The sequence below is a fragment of the Somniosus microcephalus genome, chromosome 16 (assembly GCF_052327205.1).
Source record: "Somniosus microcephalus isolate GS21.2 chromosome 16, FLI_Smic_1.0, whole genome shotgun sequence".
Taxonomy (NCBI): Eukaryota; Metazoa; Chordata; class Chondrichthyes; order Squaliformes; family Somniosidae; genus Somniosus; species Somniosus microcephalus.
In genome coordinates this window covers 75,239,228-75,257,738 of record NC_141002.1, presented here as the reverse complement: position 1 = coordinate 75,257,738, position 18,511 = coordinate 75,239,228, and the positions used below count along the sequence as shown (strand labels likewise).

At 45.8% G+C, this 18,511-nt stretch overlaps 1 protein-coding gene across 1 annotated transcript in view; it reads left to right on the top strand.

The window, feature by feature from the left end:
• ppfia2 (PTPRF interacting protein alpha 2) overlaps positions 1 to 18,511 on the top strand; it is a 368,545-nt gene that overhangs the window by 272,316 nt on the left and 77,718 nt on the right. Inside the window, exon 21 of the mRNA XM_086009289.1 lies at positions 14,207 to 14,269. Coding sequence (XP_085865415.1) covers positions 14,207 to 14,269 — 63 coding nt within the window. The remainder of the gene's footprint in view (positions 1 to 14,206; positions 14,270 to 18,511) is intronic.

Sequence of the window (18,511 nt, the reverse complement as noted above, 5' to 3'; positions counted from 1 at the left end):
AGAAATGTAAAACGAGCTGCCAATTTGCTATCACCCATTATACCTCAGTGGTACTAACTTGAAAGGCTCACTGAGTCTCAGTGTGAGAGAGCTGAATTATAATATGTAATTAATGCTGAAGCACCCTTCAATCAATGGTAACATCTATTCCGTTTCTTTGCACTGTCAGCCTTGGTAACTCTTTCAAATCAATGCTCTAAAATGAAGTCAACAACATTCACCATTACAGCCCCAAATATATTAACAAGCGGGCACATGAAGTCTTCATGTTTCATGCATTCCAAAATAAATTTGCTTGCTCCTTTAGAATTAGGATGAAACATTGGGATGGTAATTATTTACACTGCAATATCAAAAAGCCATCCAAATAATTTCAATTTAAGTGCACAAAAACCTTTATCAGAAGTCCTGAACTTGTAAATGACTGAAATTATTGATAGTTTGCTCTTGAGGAGTTAGATATTGAAGCAGCTGTGCATTTTTTGTTGTAAAATATCTCTACAACAACAACTTACACTTGCATAGCATATTTAAGGTAGCTGAACATCCCAGTGTGTTTTATAGAAATGCAAATTGAACCCAGAGCAGGAATTTGGAAAAGGTTAGGAAAAGTGATCAAAGGCAGGCTATAGGTTTTGAGAAGGCTTTTGAAGGTGGAGAGAGATACAGCAAGACGGAGGAGTTTATGAAGAGAATTCAAGAGTCCAGGGTTTACCTAGGATTACATAGGATACACAGCACAGAAACAGGCCATTCGGCCCAACCAGTCCATGCTGGCATTTATGCTATACTCGAGCCTCCACCCGTCTTTCTTCAACTAATTCTATCAGCATAAGCCTCTATTCCCTTCTTCCTCATATGTTTATCGAGCTTTCCCTTAAATGAATCTATACTATTCGCTTCAACCACTCCCTGTGGTATCGCGTTCCACATTTTCACCACACTCTGGGTAAAGAAGTTTCTTCTGAATCCTCTATTTGATTTCTTGGTGACTATCTTATATTGATGGCCTCTAGTTGTGCTCTTCCCCACAAGTGGAAACACTCTCTCTCTATCTACTCTACCAAAACCTTTCATAATTATAAAGACCTCTACTCGGTCACCTCTCAGCCTTCTCTTTTCAAGAGAAAAGAAACCCAGCCTGTACATCCTTTCCTGATTCGTATAACCTCACATTTCTGGTATCATCCTTGTAAATCTATTTTGCACCCTCTCCAATGCCTCTATTTCCATTTTATAATATGGCGACCAGAATTGTACACTGTACTCCAAGTGTGGTCTAACTAAGGTTTGATACAAGTTTAGCATAGCTTCTCAACCCTAGTGCTTGGTTTGCTTTCTTATTAACTAACCTGCATCACTATTTTTAGTGATTTGTGTATTTGCATTCTGAGATCCCTCTGCCTTTCTACCCCATTTAGATTCTTATTTTCCAGGCAATATGTGTCCTCCTTATTCTTCCTACCAAAATGTAACACCTCACACTTATCTGTGTTGAAATTCATTTGCCAATTATATGGCCATTCTGCAAGTTTATTGATGTCTTCTTGTAATTTGTTGCAGTCCTCCTCAGTATTGACTATCTCCCCGCACCCCCGGACATCCAAATTTGGTGTCATCTGCAAATTTAGAAATTGTGTTTTTGATTCCAACGTCTAAATCGTTAATATAAATTGTGAACAACATTGGCCCCAGCACTGATCCTTGTGGGACCCCACTTTCTACCTTCTGCCACTCTGATTAGTTACCTTTTACCCCTACTCTCTGCTTTCTGACTTAAAGCTAGCTAGCTATCCATTCTGCTACTTGTCCCCTGACTTCGTATTCTCTGACCACATTCATTAATCTATTAGGTGCTACTTTATCGAAGGCCTTTTGGAAATCTAGATGTATTACATCTACTGCATTACCTTTGTCTACTCTCTCTGTTACCTCTTCAAAAGGGTCTTGCTGAGTGAAGGCTCTGCCATCAATGGTGGAGAAGAAGAAAGGTGGAACGCATAATTGCAAGTTAGGTTGTAGGGCTTGAGAAGTTTGTAGAGGTAGGATAAAGGGAGGCCATGGAATCATTTGTAAATGAGGACAAAAGATTTTGAAATCAGTGCGCTGGGGAATGGGGAGCTGGTGGGGGTTACAGAGAACAAAGATGATGGATAAACAAGACTTGATAGGAGATATTTGGGCTGGATTTTGTCAATGGGGAAGTGATGGAGGCGGGACTCCCACTTTTTGGGTTGTAGTCCCGCCTCCATTGACTTGTGGCCAACCCACACTATTTTCCCTTGATTGACCTTGTTTAGCCCGCCCAGCGGGCTCAGCAGGCCAATTAAGGGACACCTGGTTACTGGTGACGTCAGTGATTGACATTTCATCTGTCAAGAGCTTTTGACAGATGAAAAATCAGCATTTGACAGCTCTGTGAAGCTGTCAAACACTGACAATCTGTCTTCTAACTTGAGTCCTTCTACTCAGACTCAGTTAGAGAGCTCTCCAGACCAGAAAGCAGAGGCTGCAGCTTTTGACATTTCAGCAGCCATTCTGCTTTCTGTGCCGGTGAACTGAGGGACTCCCGAGAACTGAAGGAAGGATGCCTGCAGGAGCAAGTAAAGGTAAGTAAAACTTATTAAAACACTTTACACTTACCTCACACACTTACCTCTGCACACATGCACCCATCACTCACCTGCACAATGGACATCTCGACCCCTCCAACCCCTTCAGACCAATGGTCCGCCTCGCTAACTTAGCGTGGTTCAGAGCCGTCGGGAAGCCCACACTTCAGGGCTAAAAATAGGGATTAGGCAAAAAACTGCCTGTTAACTACCTGTTAACAGGCAGTTAATTGGCACTAATCCCCTTCCCGCCTCAGGGAGGCGGCTCCCAGCACAGTTCGGATACCCGCCTCCTGGGACATTGGCACGGAGGCAGGTTGGGGGCGGGATGGGTTCATGCCCCCTGATTCTGCAATTTTCCCACCACTCCCGCCTCCAAACTCGCCTCCACAGGGCTTGGAAATTCGAGCCCATTGTTTGCATTGGAGAAGAGAAGGCTCAGAGATTATCATATAGAAGTATTCAAGATCTTAAAGGGCAAAAACAGTTTAGGTTTAATTACTTTATACAGTGAGTGGTGAATGTACAGAACAAACTGCCAAGGGGAGGCAGTGAGGGCTGATTGTGTCAGCAAATTTAAGAGGGAGATGGATAAGTCCCTGGAGAAAAATTTGATTGAGGATTCTTCTTAGTGGCAATTGTTCTACATATTGCAGTTCATTTAAAAGGATTAATGAACTCCATTTCAGTATCATCTACTAGATTGAAAAGAACTTTGTTATATTATCCCAGAAACAAATTTGCAGGATTGATGGTCACAAATCAATATTAGGAATGCAGCTGGGCCCATAATTGTCATACAAAGCCAACATATCTTTCAGCTGTTCAGGAAATTGAATTTAAGAGTTGAACTAATTACTTTTCAAGATGTCATTTATCCAGCTTACAATATAATCAGTTACAGTATATTGCAAGTTGTCTTTGTACAGGAAACTTCACGATATCCGGCACCAACGGGACCGAGCTGCTGCCGATCTATCAAAACTTCCGGATAGACCAGCGCTAATGTTGAAGGATACGGAGGTTTTCATCTCCGTATCTGACAACAAACACTGTTGCTTAGCAACAGCTTGTAAACACTTGGCCCGTACCTTGGAAGCGTCTATGAAGCTGTTGCTAAGCTACAGAGACGCTTTCCAGAGCCTGACTGTTAAAAAAAGTGCTAGGAGAAGAAAAAAAACCTAACCAAAACGGCTGCTGATTTCTGCCGTTAGATTGAGGTTTCCGGACATGCAACCTCCAGGTAAACCAAAGTTTCCTGTATCTCTATTTCATGTCCTTTAAGTTGGTTACATATTTGGACATCCTTTTGACCCATCTAAGTTCATTTATCTAGAAAGATCCTAAAGTCCCCCATTGCACATCCAGTTGTTTCTTAATGCATCCAGAGCTTTCACCTTCACTACTCTATCTCCAAGTCTATTCAAATGTTGAGACACCCCTTTCAAGGCTGAAATGGCCACGAGTGGGCAGTTAAATTCGCTAGCCCCCACCTCCCCTCCCCCCACTCCAAGGAACCAGGAGCTGGCTAGTTGGGATTTTTATCTGATCTCCTGAGCAGGCAGCAAGGACACGCACCGAAAGCCAAAGGGGTCCTTTATAATATATGCATTTTTGGTCCCGATGTCATCCTCGGGACCCGACTGTAATTTTACCTCAGCAGCCTGAGCGGGGAGCAACAGTGTGTTTCCCGCCGGGCAAACCAACGAGGAAGAGGATCAGGGCCAGAAGAGGGCCAAAAGGGTATGTTTTTTAAGTATCAGATACAGGATTGATTAACCCACACAGAAGCACATTTACAATAGAATTTGTGGTAGGTTTATAGGTTCAACCCCACATCATAGCTTTGGTCTGTTAATTCAGAAATATAGGGGGAGAAATTGGCCTTCTTTGCGCCTCCTGTTAGTACCTCCGGGGGGTGATAACAGGGCGCTAAGGGCTTACCGACCGGACACGGCAAAATTACCAACGCCTGCGAACTTCCATAGAGGGTTAGAGTTGGCGCTAAAACTTACTGCCTCGATCTCCTGTGCCCCGGAGACCATGACGTCATCTGGTGCACAGTGCCCCGTTATCGCCCCGGATGTAAAATTCGCTTCCGCTCCCTGCAGCATCTCCGGGCATCAACAACGGCAGCTGCAGGAGGCGTTGTCACCTCGGCTGGCCGCTTGGGGCATGCTAATTAAAGGCAGTGGTGCTCAGGTAGGCCAAAATTTAATAATGTCCCCAGTGTGCTGTATTTTGATTTTTTTCCAGCCCATGATTGATCAGCTTTGCACTCTCTTAGAGTGCTTGGGGCTGCTATGTGCATATCGCAGGTGCCGTCAACAACCATTCCCAGCCTTAGCCTTCAATGACCGCAGCATTGACCCTTCCCTTTAAAGAAGGGAAGGAGCCTATAAAACCGGCAAAGCTGCACGGAAAATTGTGCAGCGCTCTGCTGCTACCTCCCCTCTCGCTCCCTTTAGCGCTCTAAGGGAAGTGGTAGCGCTTGATTTAGCACTCCACTTCCCTCTTGGAGCGCTAAACCGGAAGTTCCAGTTGGAATTAATTGTGTAGCGCCCAGTGATACTTTTGCGCTCCCGAAAAGTTATCGCCCCAAACAGGGCGCAACACAATTTCCAGCCCGAAGACTTGCATCCATGTAGCAAATTATCATGTGTCTCTGAAATGTCACAAAGCATTTCACAGACAATAAATTAAGTTGAACTGCAGTGATTATTGGTTATGTAGATTGATATTCTATGCAGTATGGAGGCATCATCATTTGGATGAAATGTTGAATTAAATTTCAGTCTGCCTGTTCAGATGAATACAACCTATATCGGGCAAATGGTGCTAATGATTTCCCATTACCGTAGACATCAATTACAAAGACCGTATTAAATGTGCCGGCTATTTCAGGCAGTTCAAATAACTGTTCGCACAATTGCTTGCTTTACCATCCCGGTTTTTCCCTATTATCTGTAACAAGTTCCAGGCTCTAATTTACAAATCAGGTTTAAAATTTACACATTACAAACTTTTTCAGTGAAAAAGATGAGAGAGAGGACTGCGCTCCTCTAATTCTGCCCTTTTGAGCATCACTGATTATAATCGTTCAACCATTGGTGGCTGTGCCTTCTGTTGCCTAGGCCCTAAGCTCTGGAATTCCCTGCCTAAACCTCTCCGCCTCTCGACCTCTCTTTTCTCCTTTAAGACGCTCCTTAAAACCTACCTCTTTGACCAAGCTTTTGGTCATCTGTTCTAATTTCTCCTTATGTGGCTCGGTGTCAAATTTTTTCTTATAATGCTCCTGTGAAGCACCTTGGGACATTTTCCTATGTTAAAGGCGCTATATAAATACAAGTTGTTGTTGTTGTTCTTGTTATCTCACCCTCTGACTGTAATTGGAACTGCTATTACTAATTAAATTATGAAACAGCAGCCCCACCACCTCCAGTGCCCCTGGACCTTCAGAGCCCCTGTAAGCCCTTTTGCTGGCATGATGAGCTCCTCGTCGTTGCACAGAACCCGGCCCCGATGCTTTCATGAAGCTTGAATACCACGACTGTGGCCCCGATGCTTTCTTGAGGACCTCCACCCCGGACCCCACCCCCAGCCCCAATGCTTTTGCATGGGCTTGGGGGCCCCAAATCCGGCCCCAACGCTTTTGCATGGGCTCAAGGACCTCAACCCTTTTGCACGGGCTTGTGGACCCCAACCCCATCCCAACCCTTTTGCACGGGCTTGTGGACTCCAAAGCCATCCCAATGCTTTTGCATGGATTTGTGGACCCCAATCCCGGACCCAATGCTTTTGCACATGCTTTCTTAGTTACAGCTGTTAAGTCTGTGTGTCCCAGTTATGCTTATTAATAATCACTGGACACAGACCACAAGAATAACTTTAACAGGTCTTTACTATTCGGAGGTCAGGGCTGAACTGCCCAGCAAATCCCTACACAACACTTGTATACCGGTGTGGTCACCACCGGTATTACAGTATACAGCAGCCAAGAGAAAGTAGTACATCTCTTAAGGTAGTTCTCTTAAGGTGGAACAGGTTACATACACCACAACAGCGTTCAACTGTAGTGGGCAAATCGTGTTGACACCAATGCGCCTACTGTAAGCGGTGGGGACTGTACCACCAAAAACAGATTAATTAGCCATTCATCTTCGTGCTGTTTGTGGGACTTTTCTGTGCACATAGTGGCTGTCCCATTTGGTATATAACAGCTACTGCACTTCAAAGCAATTCATTTCAGTGAGTGCTTCTAGAGAAACGATAAGGTATATAAATACAAGTCTTTTTTTATTAACTGAGCAAAAAAGTCTAATATTTTTGCGTAATTAGTATAATGCATCAAAAACAGTAATGACAATATGTAATATTGTAACCCAAATAAGCTACTCAAAATTGTACAAGTAATTTCTTATTAATATATTCACAATTAAATGTGCAAGATCAATAAAGAGCATTTAACAATCTCTCAATGTCTGGGATGGGTTTTTATAGCCATCACAGACTATTTGAGGTCTTTGGGAGCTACCTGCCGATTCCACGGCATCCTTTTAAATTAACAAGATCACAAAATAAGTTTGGCTGAAGAAGGTCTCAAACCATTTAACCTTTTCCTTCCAGAATACCAACCCCACGATCTCCCCATTACAGAATCTTGCTATTTCTTAATTGAGTCCAGTGCCCTGGCCTCAACAACCTTTCCCAGCAACCAAATCCAGCTGATGATTGTGATCTGTATTGATCGGATCTTGTATTAACTGGTCATTATCTAGCATTTACGTGGCGTGAATGTTAATTGACACTTGCCAGTCCAAGCCTAGATGTTATCCAGCTAGTGCTCTAGGCTGGCATAAATGGAAAGAGCTATGAGAAATGACTTAATAAGTTAGGACACTCCAGCCTTGAAAGGAAATGTCTCAGAGGAGACCTAATAGATACTTAATAGGATAGAGAAAATAAACCTGAAACAATGGCCTGAATTTTTACCTTAGTGTCAGGGAGGGTGCATGTGGGCCGCGTAGCAGGTCGCCATCACAAAGTTTTCAACAGCGCGTTCTGCACTGTGCCTTTAACTAAATTAGATCAATTGAATGAGGCATGCGGGTGGCCCGGCCAATTAACTGGAGCGGGTCTGATGATGTCACCGATGACTCACTTTCGGCTCAGATATTTAAAGGAGCTTTGCACACATCACAGTTGAAGGTTGATGGAGGAGGCTTACAGGTGGTTGGGCGAGGTGGCTATTCTTATTTATTGAAGACTTTTGTGAGGGTGCAAGGAAGGATAGAGTCACAGCCGCAGAAGGCTGCGCCCAGGTTCTCGGATGCCTCCCTGGAAGTCCTGATCCAGGGCGTCAGCGCACGGAGGGAGGTCCTATTCCTTGGTAATGGCAGGAAGAGACCAGCCAGTGAAACCAAGAGGGCATGGCTGGAGATCCCACAAGAAGTCAGCAGCAGGGGTGGAGTGTATCCTGGATACAGTGCCGCAAGAGATTTAATGATCTCATGAGGTCAGGAAAGGTGAGTACAATGCCACATTCAACTACATCCTGATGTGCGTGTCACCCCAATCCCATCACTCTGCCTTCCCAAGCCTACTCCTGCATGTCACTCCTCACACCAACCTACCTTTCAGGTGCACCCATCATTCACTGTCTATGCACCTACTCACATCCCCACCTGACTAACCACCACTGACAGCCTAATGCAGTCCTAGAAAGTAACGCCATGTCGTGCCACTCTCTCATAGTCACCCTCTACAGATGTAGCCCATCAATTCCTTACACTCATTCCAACACTCTCACTTAAAGTTCTCTTCTTTCCCTCCTTGCAGGAGAAGAGAGTGCAGAACAACAGAGAAAGAGAAAGAACCGGAGGTGGCCCTCCAATAAACACTAATTTGACACCAGCAGAGGAGGATGCACTGGAAATAAGTGGAGTTGCAGAGCTGCTGGCAGTAGGAGATGGAGAGAGGGGGACCTCCCAGCAACCTGGTGACAGAATTAAATATCCCACATGGCATACAACAGTAACTCATGGTGACTGATGTCAGCAGCCAGTGAAATAGCATCATGTACATAATAGGAATGTTAAACATTCTTATCATAAGAGTTCTAATTCATGTCTTTACTCTCCCACAGGTCCATCAAGTGACCCCCCCCACTGTCCAGCTGGATGATGGAAGATGACTCCTCAGGGGAAGCACCATTCTCTGTGGGTGTGCTGTCACCAGACCCATGCGCACCCAGCACCAGTGCAGATACGTGCATATCGTTGGTCCTGCGAAACATAGAGTAGTATTATCACCTGGTGTCTCACACATCAGAAGTGAGCAAGAGCAGATGGTGGAGACAGGGACAGCAGTGGAGAGTCCTCGCCGCAGTACGCTCCAAGCTCTGCTCAGCTGGATGCAGATGTTGAACCTCGGGGGCCATCAACAAAGAGGTTGATCTTGGAGGAGTAGCAAAAAAATGCGCGAGGCTCTGGCAGCTTCTTCAACCGTGATGTGCATGATTGTACAGAAAATGAAGGAGTCCTTCTCCAATATGAGCAGCACCATATCGCAGGAGATAGCGATAATGTGCTCTTCCATAGAAAGGATGGCCACCTGCATGGAGCAGCTAATGTGCCAGTCAAACGAGAACATGCTTGCTGTGAACAACAGCTTGCAGACTCTTATTGAACTCATCTCTAGAAGGGATAGCAATGTAGACTTGGGCGTTCATTGCTCCACTGATGTTCAGCAAGGTGCTCTCCAGTTCCTTGCTACCAGAGAAGTGCAGGTGGCCCATGAGAGGGATAATGGTGAGAGGGCACATGGAAGTGGGGGCTCTGCTCAAAGTGCTCTCACTTCTCCCCTGTTGCCTCCCCCTCAATCAGAGCCCCACAGGCTGCCTCAGATCCCAATGGCTGAGTCTGCCCCTGCAGTTAGAGGAGGGGCAGTCTTTGGTGGGGCCCTCACAGGCTCCAAAACCCAGAGGACATCCGCCAAAAGTGTCGAAGCAGTCACAGCAGGGAATTGAGCAGCCTGCCTCGTAGTGGGGTGCACCTTGTAGAGGCACTCGGAAAAGAAAAAAGACACAATTGTAGATGCACCAGGGTATGCACATGGATGTTTGCCAATATGTTAATGTTAAGTTTCAGTTCTATTTATGACACACATACATTTATTTGTTTGCACCACTTTCCCGCCTTGTCCATTTTTGCCTGCTACCTGGGAAGTGGCCTTGTCACTTAGCGTGAATGGTGAGGCATTACTTAACCTCGAGCAATGGGTGTGTGTGTGACAGAAATGTTTTGGGTCATTTTAGGACTGCTTTGTGGTGTTGGTGGGTGGGGGGAAGTTGGTACAGCATTTGGGAGCCAGATGGGTACACAGGTGCCACTTAACTAAATCAGACCATTATGAGGCCATCCCGGGCCTCCTGGGCAGCAATGTGTGCCACTGCCGGTGCCATCTTCACCTCAGGTTCCTTCTCTTCCTCCTCCTCCTCGTGTTCCACCCATTCCTCCTCCTCCTCCGAAGAGGCTGTGCCTTGCTCCTCCTGCAGCTCCAATCCTCGCTGCTGCGCTATGTTGTGCAGCGCGCAACATACGACAATGATTCTGGAGACCCTGGCTGGTGCGTACTGAAGGGCTCCTCCAGATCTGTCAAGGCATCTGAATCGCATCCTCATCATGCTGATTGCTTGCTCTATGACACATCTGGTCGTCATGCGGTCGTCATGAGGCTCCTCGGCCTCATTGCTTGGCCTCCTCAAGTGTGTCATCAGCCACATCTTCAGTGGATAGCCTTTGTCTCCATGCAACCAGCCGGTAAGTTTGTTCGGAAATGCAAAGAGCTGAGGGAGGGTGGACCGACGCAGGATGAATGAGTCATGACAGCTCCCTGGGAATCTGGCACACACATGCATGATGATCTTTTTATGGTTGCAGACGAGCTGCACGTTGAGGGAGTGGATGCCCTTCCGGTTCACGAACACTCCTGGGTGATCTGGGGGTACCTTGATGGACACATATGTGCAGTCTATGACACCCTGCACCTGTGGGAAGCTAACCAGAGCCATAAAGCCGAGGACCTGCTCAGTCACACTGGCTTCATCAGTGGCAACATGTACATAAGTGGCTGACTTGTGAAACATGGCATCAGTCACCTGGGTGATGCATTTGTGGGCAGCCGACTGCGAGATCCTGCAAATGTTTGCTGCAGATCCCTGGAAGGAGCCTAAGATGAAGAAGGTGAAGATGGTAATGACTTTGACAGCCACTGGTAAGGCATGTCCACCAGGTCCTCTGGGCAACAGGTCTTCTTCCAGCAAGCTACAAATGTCTGCCACGAATTGGCATGATAACCTGAGACTCCTGAAGCACTGCTGTTCAGTCATGTCCAGGAAGCTCATCCTCTGCCTGTATACCCTGTATTGGGGGTATCGCCTCTGGCGCAGCCCACCACTGTGCTGATACCCTCCCTCCTGTGGAGCTTCAGGTTGGTGAAGAGAAGGCTGGTGGAAGTGTTGCTGCTGCTGCTGCTGGTGGTGTTGCTGCTGCTGTTGGTGTGGCTGGTGTTGTTGGTGTTGGGGCTCATCTACATTGAGGCACAATCCTCAATGTAGTGAGAGTGACTTGCAATGTGGTGAGAGTGTCTTCCGAGGTTGCAGAAATCACATGCAAACGCCTGAAAGCAAAATCTCTGCACAAAATGGTGTCAGTAAGAGTCTTTCCCTTAGGCAAGGAAGCAGGTGTAAGGTGTGTGTATTTATGTGCTTTTTCCAGCTGTCACTTAATGAGCTAGCACAATGACCGCTGAGGTCCCGCCTTGCCTTCACAGACGAGCTTCCCGAAGTCCATGAATCCCATGCACAAGCAGTCAAAGATGAAACCTAATATTAAAAAGGCTCTTAACGGTCTCTCAATGAGCAGTCAAGTACTTTAATCAGGTTGCCCGCCTCTCCTGAGCGGGTCCATGGCGCGCTTCAAATTGCACCAAAGTTAAATGTGAAAGTTGGCAGGATGAAGGCGGGTTCTCCACGCTCTGTCAATGTCAACGCTTTTAACTGCCGACCTGCTTCCAAACCCGCACGCTCTGCAATGTGAAAATTCTGGCTAATACTTTTAGATATGCCAGGGCAACTAGAGAAGGTGGGCACTGGTTCAAGGTTGTGAAGGCCATTTAGGACAGACATCAGGAAGTATTTTTCTGTAGACAGTGGCGCTGAAATTGCAGTCGAAGACGTACCTCCGGAGTACGCCTCCGACATGTGAAACATTTCCAAACTTACCTCCAGGTTCTCAGGCTGCAGAGAGTTTGAGTCTCGGGCCTCCAGGCATATGCCTGCGTAAAGGCCCATGGGTCCCAGGGGCGCAGGCGGTTCAGAAGTGTCCCTGAGATCACATCAGCCAAGTCCTCCAATCACAAAGGAGGATTCCATTGCAGTTATTTCCGAATGGAATACCCTAACAACATGCAATGGAATCCCCAAATAATTAAACAATTTACACAATTCTAATAAATATAAATGTTCTGATTTTCAAATTTAATTAAAAGTCCCTTCATTACACCAAATACAATAAAAATGTAATTTTTGAAAAATAATTTTAAACATTTTAATCAAGACCAATATTTGCATAAACTAATTTTAAGTGTTTGTGCATCATTTTTTTATTTAGAAATGTTTAATTTAAGATTTATAATAACCCTTACGCTGATGAAAGCAGGCCCCATGGCTGCTTTTACCAGCTGTAAGCATTTCGTGGACAATTGCTGGGCAGTTGTTGGGCTCCTGCGCCAACAAAACTGATTTTACTTTCTGTTCATATGATCTGTCAAGCGTATGCGGAAATCCGGAAGTTGCGGGGCCTTTCAAAAGGTTTACGACAGCGTATGCTCGCTGTTGAAGACACCGTAATTTCAGGGCCAAAGTGATCAAAAATTTTGGGGGTGATTTTCTCAATGGGAAGCTTTTGGAGGCGGGACTCCCACTTGTCAGGTTTCAGTCCTGCCTCCATCAGCTTCAGGCCCACCAGCGGGATTTTCCCCTGATTGACCTTGTTAAGCCCACCCGGCGGGCTTAGAAGGCCAATTAGGGCAAAGCCAGTTGCAGAGCACGTCAACGTATGACATGTCATCTGCCAAGAATTTTTGAAAGAAGAAATATCATCATTTGACAGCTCTGTGAAGCTGTCAAACATTGACATTCTGTGTAGTTTGATGAGGTCTTGCATACAAGACCTCATCAACCTTCTTTCTTTTACAGAAATTAGATGTTTGTTGCATATGAGAATGCAACGGACATCTCTCATCTGCAACACGGAGGTGTGAGACTCTCTGTACAGAAACCAACTGAAGCCTGCAGGAAGAAACAAAGGCAAGTACACTTTTAAAAACACTTAGGACTTACCTCAGATACTCACCTCTACACTCTTGCACCCATCACTTACCTTCACACCACACTTTTGCACCCCGCCCCCCCCCTCCCCCGACCTCCGCAGACCCACTACTCACCTCAGTGACCCTGGCAGGTTTTGGAGCCTTCGGGAAGCCTGCACTTGTGAGGGCAAAAATGGGATAATCCTATATTCTGCCTGTTAACTACCTGTTAATAGGCTTTAATCCCTTCCCACCTCCAAGGAGACGGGACCCGGCGCGGGACGGCAACCCACCTCCTGGGAAGATGGCATGGAGGCGGGTTGGGAGCGGGTTTGCCACCCGCCCCCACATTCTGCCATTTTCCCGGCAGTCCCGCCTCCATACCCACCCCCTCGGGGCTGAGAACATCGCCCCCTTGGAGTGGATTTGCAGAAAGGCTGAAACAGTTAGGTAATATAAAAAGAAGACACTAGTTTTGGTGTTTTGACTAGATCAAAGGGGTAATTCTACAATCCCACTTACAATGAGGAGCCATGCTTTCAGGAGTTGTAGGTCAGGAAATCAGAACAGCAATATTTTAGCTCCATCATGCAACCCATGCACTCAGCCAGCATAGCTGCTTACTGGGGGCATTGAATGATATTTTAAATCAGCTAAATGGATTTCTTCATGTAAACCTATCTTGTGGTACTGTGACCTACAAAAAGTAGGTTACTTAGTGTAAAGAATGATAGATTATACAAATTTCAGTCGGTTCTGCAACGAGTGAGCTAGAAAAGAGTCGGGTGGTGAGGAGACACCAGATTAACCTGGGAAAGATTCTAGATTCCTCAAGCCAAAATTTTGCGATATTTCTAGTACCAGTTTTTGGGAAATATGAACTGTGTTTTGGTTTCTAATAGTGCAGTAGCATAATAATGTCTTCTACAAAATGATTTAAGCATTTCTGATAAAATATTCTTATGTCATGTTTGTATTAATCCTTGAATTCCTGTTCCCTATTCCCTTGCAACAATTATTATACTAATATTGCAGTTACTGGGATCATGAATATATTCTAAGCAAAGCATGAACATGTGGGGAACTTGCTCACTTTTAACAGTGAGGCTGTTGTTCTCATTATGATGCTATACGCTATTGGCTTACAGTGGTGCTGCCTTTCTTCTTTAACACTGCTTGCCTCACATGGATTGTCATTGGCTCTCTGTGGGCTTTATAATTAGCCCTCAGGAAATGTCTGGGTGACCCATGAAGAAATGGAAAACTTAACATCTGCTGCAAGAATGGTTAGTCTCCTCTTTATTGCTCTATTTACATTGATGCAGGTTTACTTTATGTATGGCACAATTCACTGCTTGCACGCTTTAAGTCCCGTTCTCATTCAAAGATTGTGTGTTTTCAAATCTCTTTGATTTGTAGCTTATAAATGGAAATGTATTAACTAAGTACACTCTTTTGATAACACAAATTAAAAAGCCATATCGTAACAGCAATCATCCAATGCTCTCAGCTGATGCAATCTTACTTTTCTTTTGCTTAAGGAAGGATTAGAAAGATTTGTATTACAATTCTGTCTATAAGGCAAAAGCAAAATAAAGAGATTTGCTAGAAACAGTACAAATTTCTCTGTAATTTTACCATTTGTCTGAGTTATTCTGTTTCTCACAGTAACCTTTTGAGAAAAATAAAGGAATATTTGTCCAAAATATTTTGAATGAAAAAGCAATCAACAGTTTTGTTATGTAAAATCTATTGTTATTGTAGACACTCAGCTTTATCTCACCACCACCTCTCTGGACCCCTCCACTGTCTCTGATTTGTCACACTGCTTGTCTAACATTCAATATTGGATGAGCAGAAATTTCCTCCAACTAAATACAGGAAACTCTCGATTTACCGGCTCCGGAAATCTCTGTTAACCGGCAAAATTCAGGAGTAGGTGCAGGTAAGTTTTACTTCATATTAGTGGCCGTTCCTGGATCTGTGGCCGTGTAACCGGGGTTCCTGCACCTGTTGCTATGCAACAGGGATGCCTGGATCTGTGGCCGGGGTTCCTGCACCTGTTGCTATGCAACAGGGACGCCTGGATCTGTGGCTGTGTACGGGGCTCTCGTACCTTTTACTATAGCTCTCTGTAATCTGGACTTTTTGATAAACCGGCACCACGCCGGTCCCGTCGGTGCCGGATAAAAAAGAGTTTCCTGTATTGGGATGACTAAAGCCATTGGCCTAGAAATTCAGTTTGGGGTGCCCAGCTTGCCTGGGCGCCGGAATTACCGCTGCGTGCGGATCCACTTGCGCAAGCAGGATATTCAGTTTCAGCGCCCCAAGTGGAAGGCGGCCGCTAAACAGGGGTTTCGGCGCCCCGCTTGGGGCGCTGAAACTGAATATCGGCGGGAAAGGTGCCGCAGCGCCACCCGCTGCGGCACGGCAGCCTGCGGTACTGCAGGCCTTCCTCTCACCCTTAAGGGGGAGGTGCCTGCAACAGCGCGATCTCCGCTCGCGAGTGCCGGCAAATGAGCCCGGCACCAAGGAGAAGTGCCGGGCTCTCTGGAAACAGCCGGCAATGCCGCGGGGGGGGGGGTGTAGGAGGCCGGGGACAGAGGTGCGGGCAGGCAGCCGCCGAAAAAGTGGCCGGCCGCACCTCCACTTTAATTACCGCCACTACCGCCACAGGTAGGCCCTGTGTACCGGTCGCTGTTTGCGGCCGGCGCTGAAGAGGCGGGCGCGACTTAATATGGCGTTCGGGGCGATAGCGGGGCGCAATATGGCCAGCGGGGCGATAGCGGGGCGCTGCGCACACCGACGACGTCATCGGTGGCGGCGCAGCGCTACAGCCTAACGCCGCCATTAGCGCACCGCTGAATTTCGCCTGAACTTTGCAGACTGGCGCAAAAGCCCTCTTTGGGCGCAAACTGGTGGCGCAGGCCACTGAATTTCTAGGCCATTGTCTTTGGTCCCCGCCACAAACTCCATTACCTGGCCACTGTTTCAATCCCTGACAACTGTCTGAGGCCAACCCAGACCATTTGCAACCTTGATGTTGTGTTTGACCCCGAGATGAGCTTCCAACCATATATCCATTCCATCACCAACACTGCCTACTTCCACCTTCATAATATCGCCCAACTCCAACCCTGCCTCAGCTCATCTGCTGCTAAAACCCTCATCCATGCCTTTGTTATCTCAAGACTTGACTATTCCAATGCTCTCATGGCCAGACTCCCATCTTCCACCCTACATAAACTTGTGCTCATCCAAAATTCTGCTGCCCATATCTTAACTCGCTCCAAGTCTTGTTCACCCATCACCCCTGTGCTTGCTGTCCTTCACTGGCTCCCAGTCCAACAACATCTCAATTTTAAAATCCTCATCCTTGTTTTCAAATCCCTCCATGGCCTCTCCCCTCCCTATCTCTATAACCTCCTCCAACCCTACAAACCTTCGAGCTCTCTGTACTCCTCCAATTCTGGCCTCTTATGCATCCCTGATTTTAACCGTTCCCCCATTGGTGGCTGTGCTTTCAGCTGCCTTGGCCCTAAGCTCTGGAATTCCCTTACTAAACCTCTCTGCCTCTCTACCTCTCTCTCTTCCTTTAAGATGCTCCTTAAAACCTACCTCTTTGACCAAGCTTTTGGTCATCTGTCCTGATATCTCCTTCTGTGGCTCGGTGTCAAAAATGTTTTTGCTGATATTACTCTTGTTAAGCACCTTGGGATGTTTTGCTATGTTAAATGCACTCTATAAATGTAAGTTGTTGTTGGATTTGTCCTCTCCAGTACATTTTAATATGCTTGCAATTTGAACTGAAGGTGAGATCCTTTTAACCCATGTGACTAATCTGTTAATGGCCATTGTAATCCTGTGTAATGTTCCTTTTTCAGCTGCCATGATCTACCATTTATTAATGTTTTGTTAATTACTAAATAATCAACCTAAGTATCTTAGACCAGGAAATTATTCAGAGCAACTCCTGCTCCTTCGATGTTACATCGCCGGAAGTGCAGCAGAAACCCTGGTGCTTCCGCCATACTTCCGGTGAAGTAATGCCTACAGAGCAGAAAGAGATTTGAGAAATTTCCTGACCTTAGTTTTTTGGTTTGGAAGGCAGCATGACCCTCAAAAAGATGTCCACAGAAATATTTTGCCATTGCTATCTTAATAATCTCAATAAGTGATGTTTTTATGATCCCACTACATTTTACTCCCTTTTAACATAAACACATTTGGATAGATTTTCAAATTAGGCTTCCAGCATTTGCAAAAGTTCTTTGGGCAACAAAAAACCTGGCAAAACCCAACTGTTGGCACAATAAATGTGGAGGCTGGAAAATGAGTGTGGTCGAGTGGTGGAATGGCACAGCACTTTGTTTCGTTGTGAAATGTAGGTGGTGCAGATTGCAGTGGTCGTGAAAAGAACATAACATAAGAAGTAGGAGCAGGAGTAGGCCATACGGCCCCTCGGGCCTGCTCCACCATTCAATAGGATCATGGCTGATCCGAATCTAGACTCACGTCCACTTCCCTGCCCTCTCCCCGTAACCCCTAATTCCCTTATCTGCTAGGAAACTGTCTATCTCCGTTTCAAATTTATTTAATGTTGCAGCTTCCACAGCTCTCTGGGGTAGCAAATTCCATAGATTTACTACCCTCTGAGTGAAGAAGTTTCTCCTCATCTCAGTTTTGAAAGGGCAGCCCCTTATTCTAAGATTATGCCCCCTAGTTCTAGTCTCACCCATTAGTGGAAACATCCTCACCGCATCCACCCGATCAAGCCCCCTCACAATCTTATATGTTTCGATAAGATCGCCTTTCATTCTTCTGAACTCCAATGAGTAGAGTCCCAACCTACTCAACCTTTCCTCATACGTCAACCCCCTCATCTCTGGAATCAACTGAGTGAACCTTCTCTGAACCGCCTCGAGAGCAAGTATATCTTTTCTTAAATATGGAAACCAAAACTGCATGCAGTATTCCAGGTGTGGCCTCACCAATACCCTGTATAACTGCAGCAAGACTTCCCTGTTTTTATACTCCATCCCCCTTGCAATAAAAGCCAAGATTCCATTGGCCTTCCTGATCACCTGCTGCACCTGCATACTAACTTTTTGTGTTTCATGCACCAGGACCCCCAGATCCCTTTGTACTGTAGCACTTTGCAGTTTCTCTCCATTTAGATAATAACTTGCTCTTTGATTTTTTCTGCCAAGTGCATAACCTCACACTTTCCAATATTATATTCCATCTGCCAAATCTCTGCCCACTCACTTAAAGGACAACTCTACTTTCCATTCTAGAGCATCCTCCTTAAAGGGCAGCACTGCAGCAGTCTGGAAGGAGGCAGAGGAGGTGCATGCTGGCTACAGGTGTCCTTGCAGCAGATGGCACAGCTTTGCTTCTGGCTGTTTGATTGTTACATAGCAATGGCTAAATGTTTTCTTGGTAGTTTTTAGAACTTTATTTTTACTTTCTATCAAAATGATTTACGGCTTAATCAAAAAAGCAGATTTTATCACTAACTCTTTATG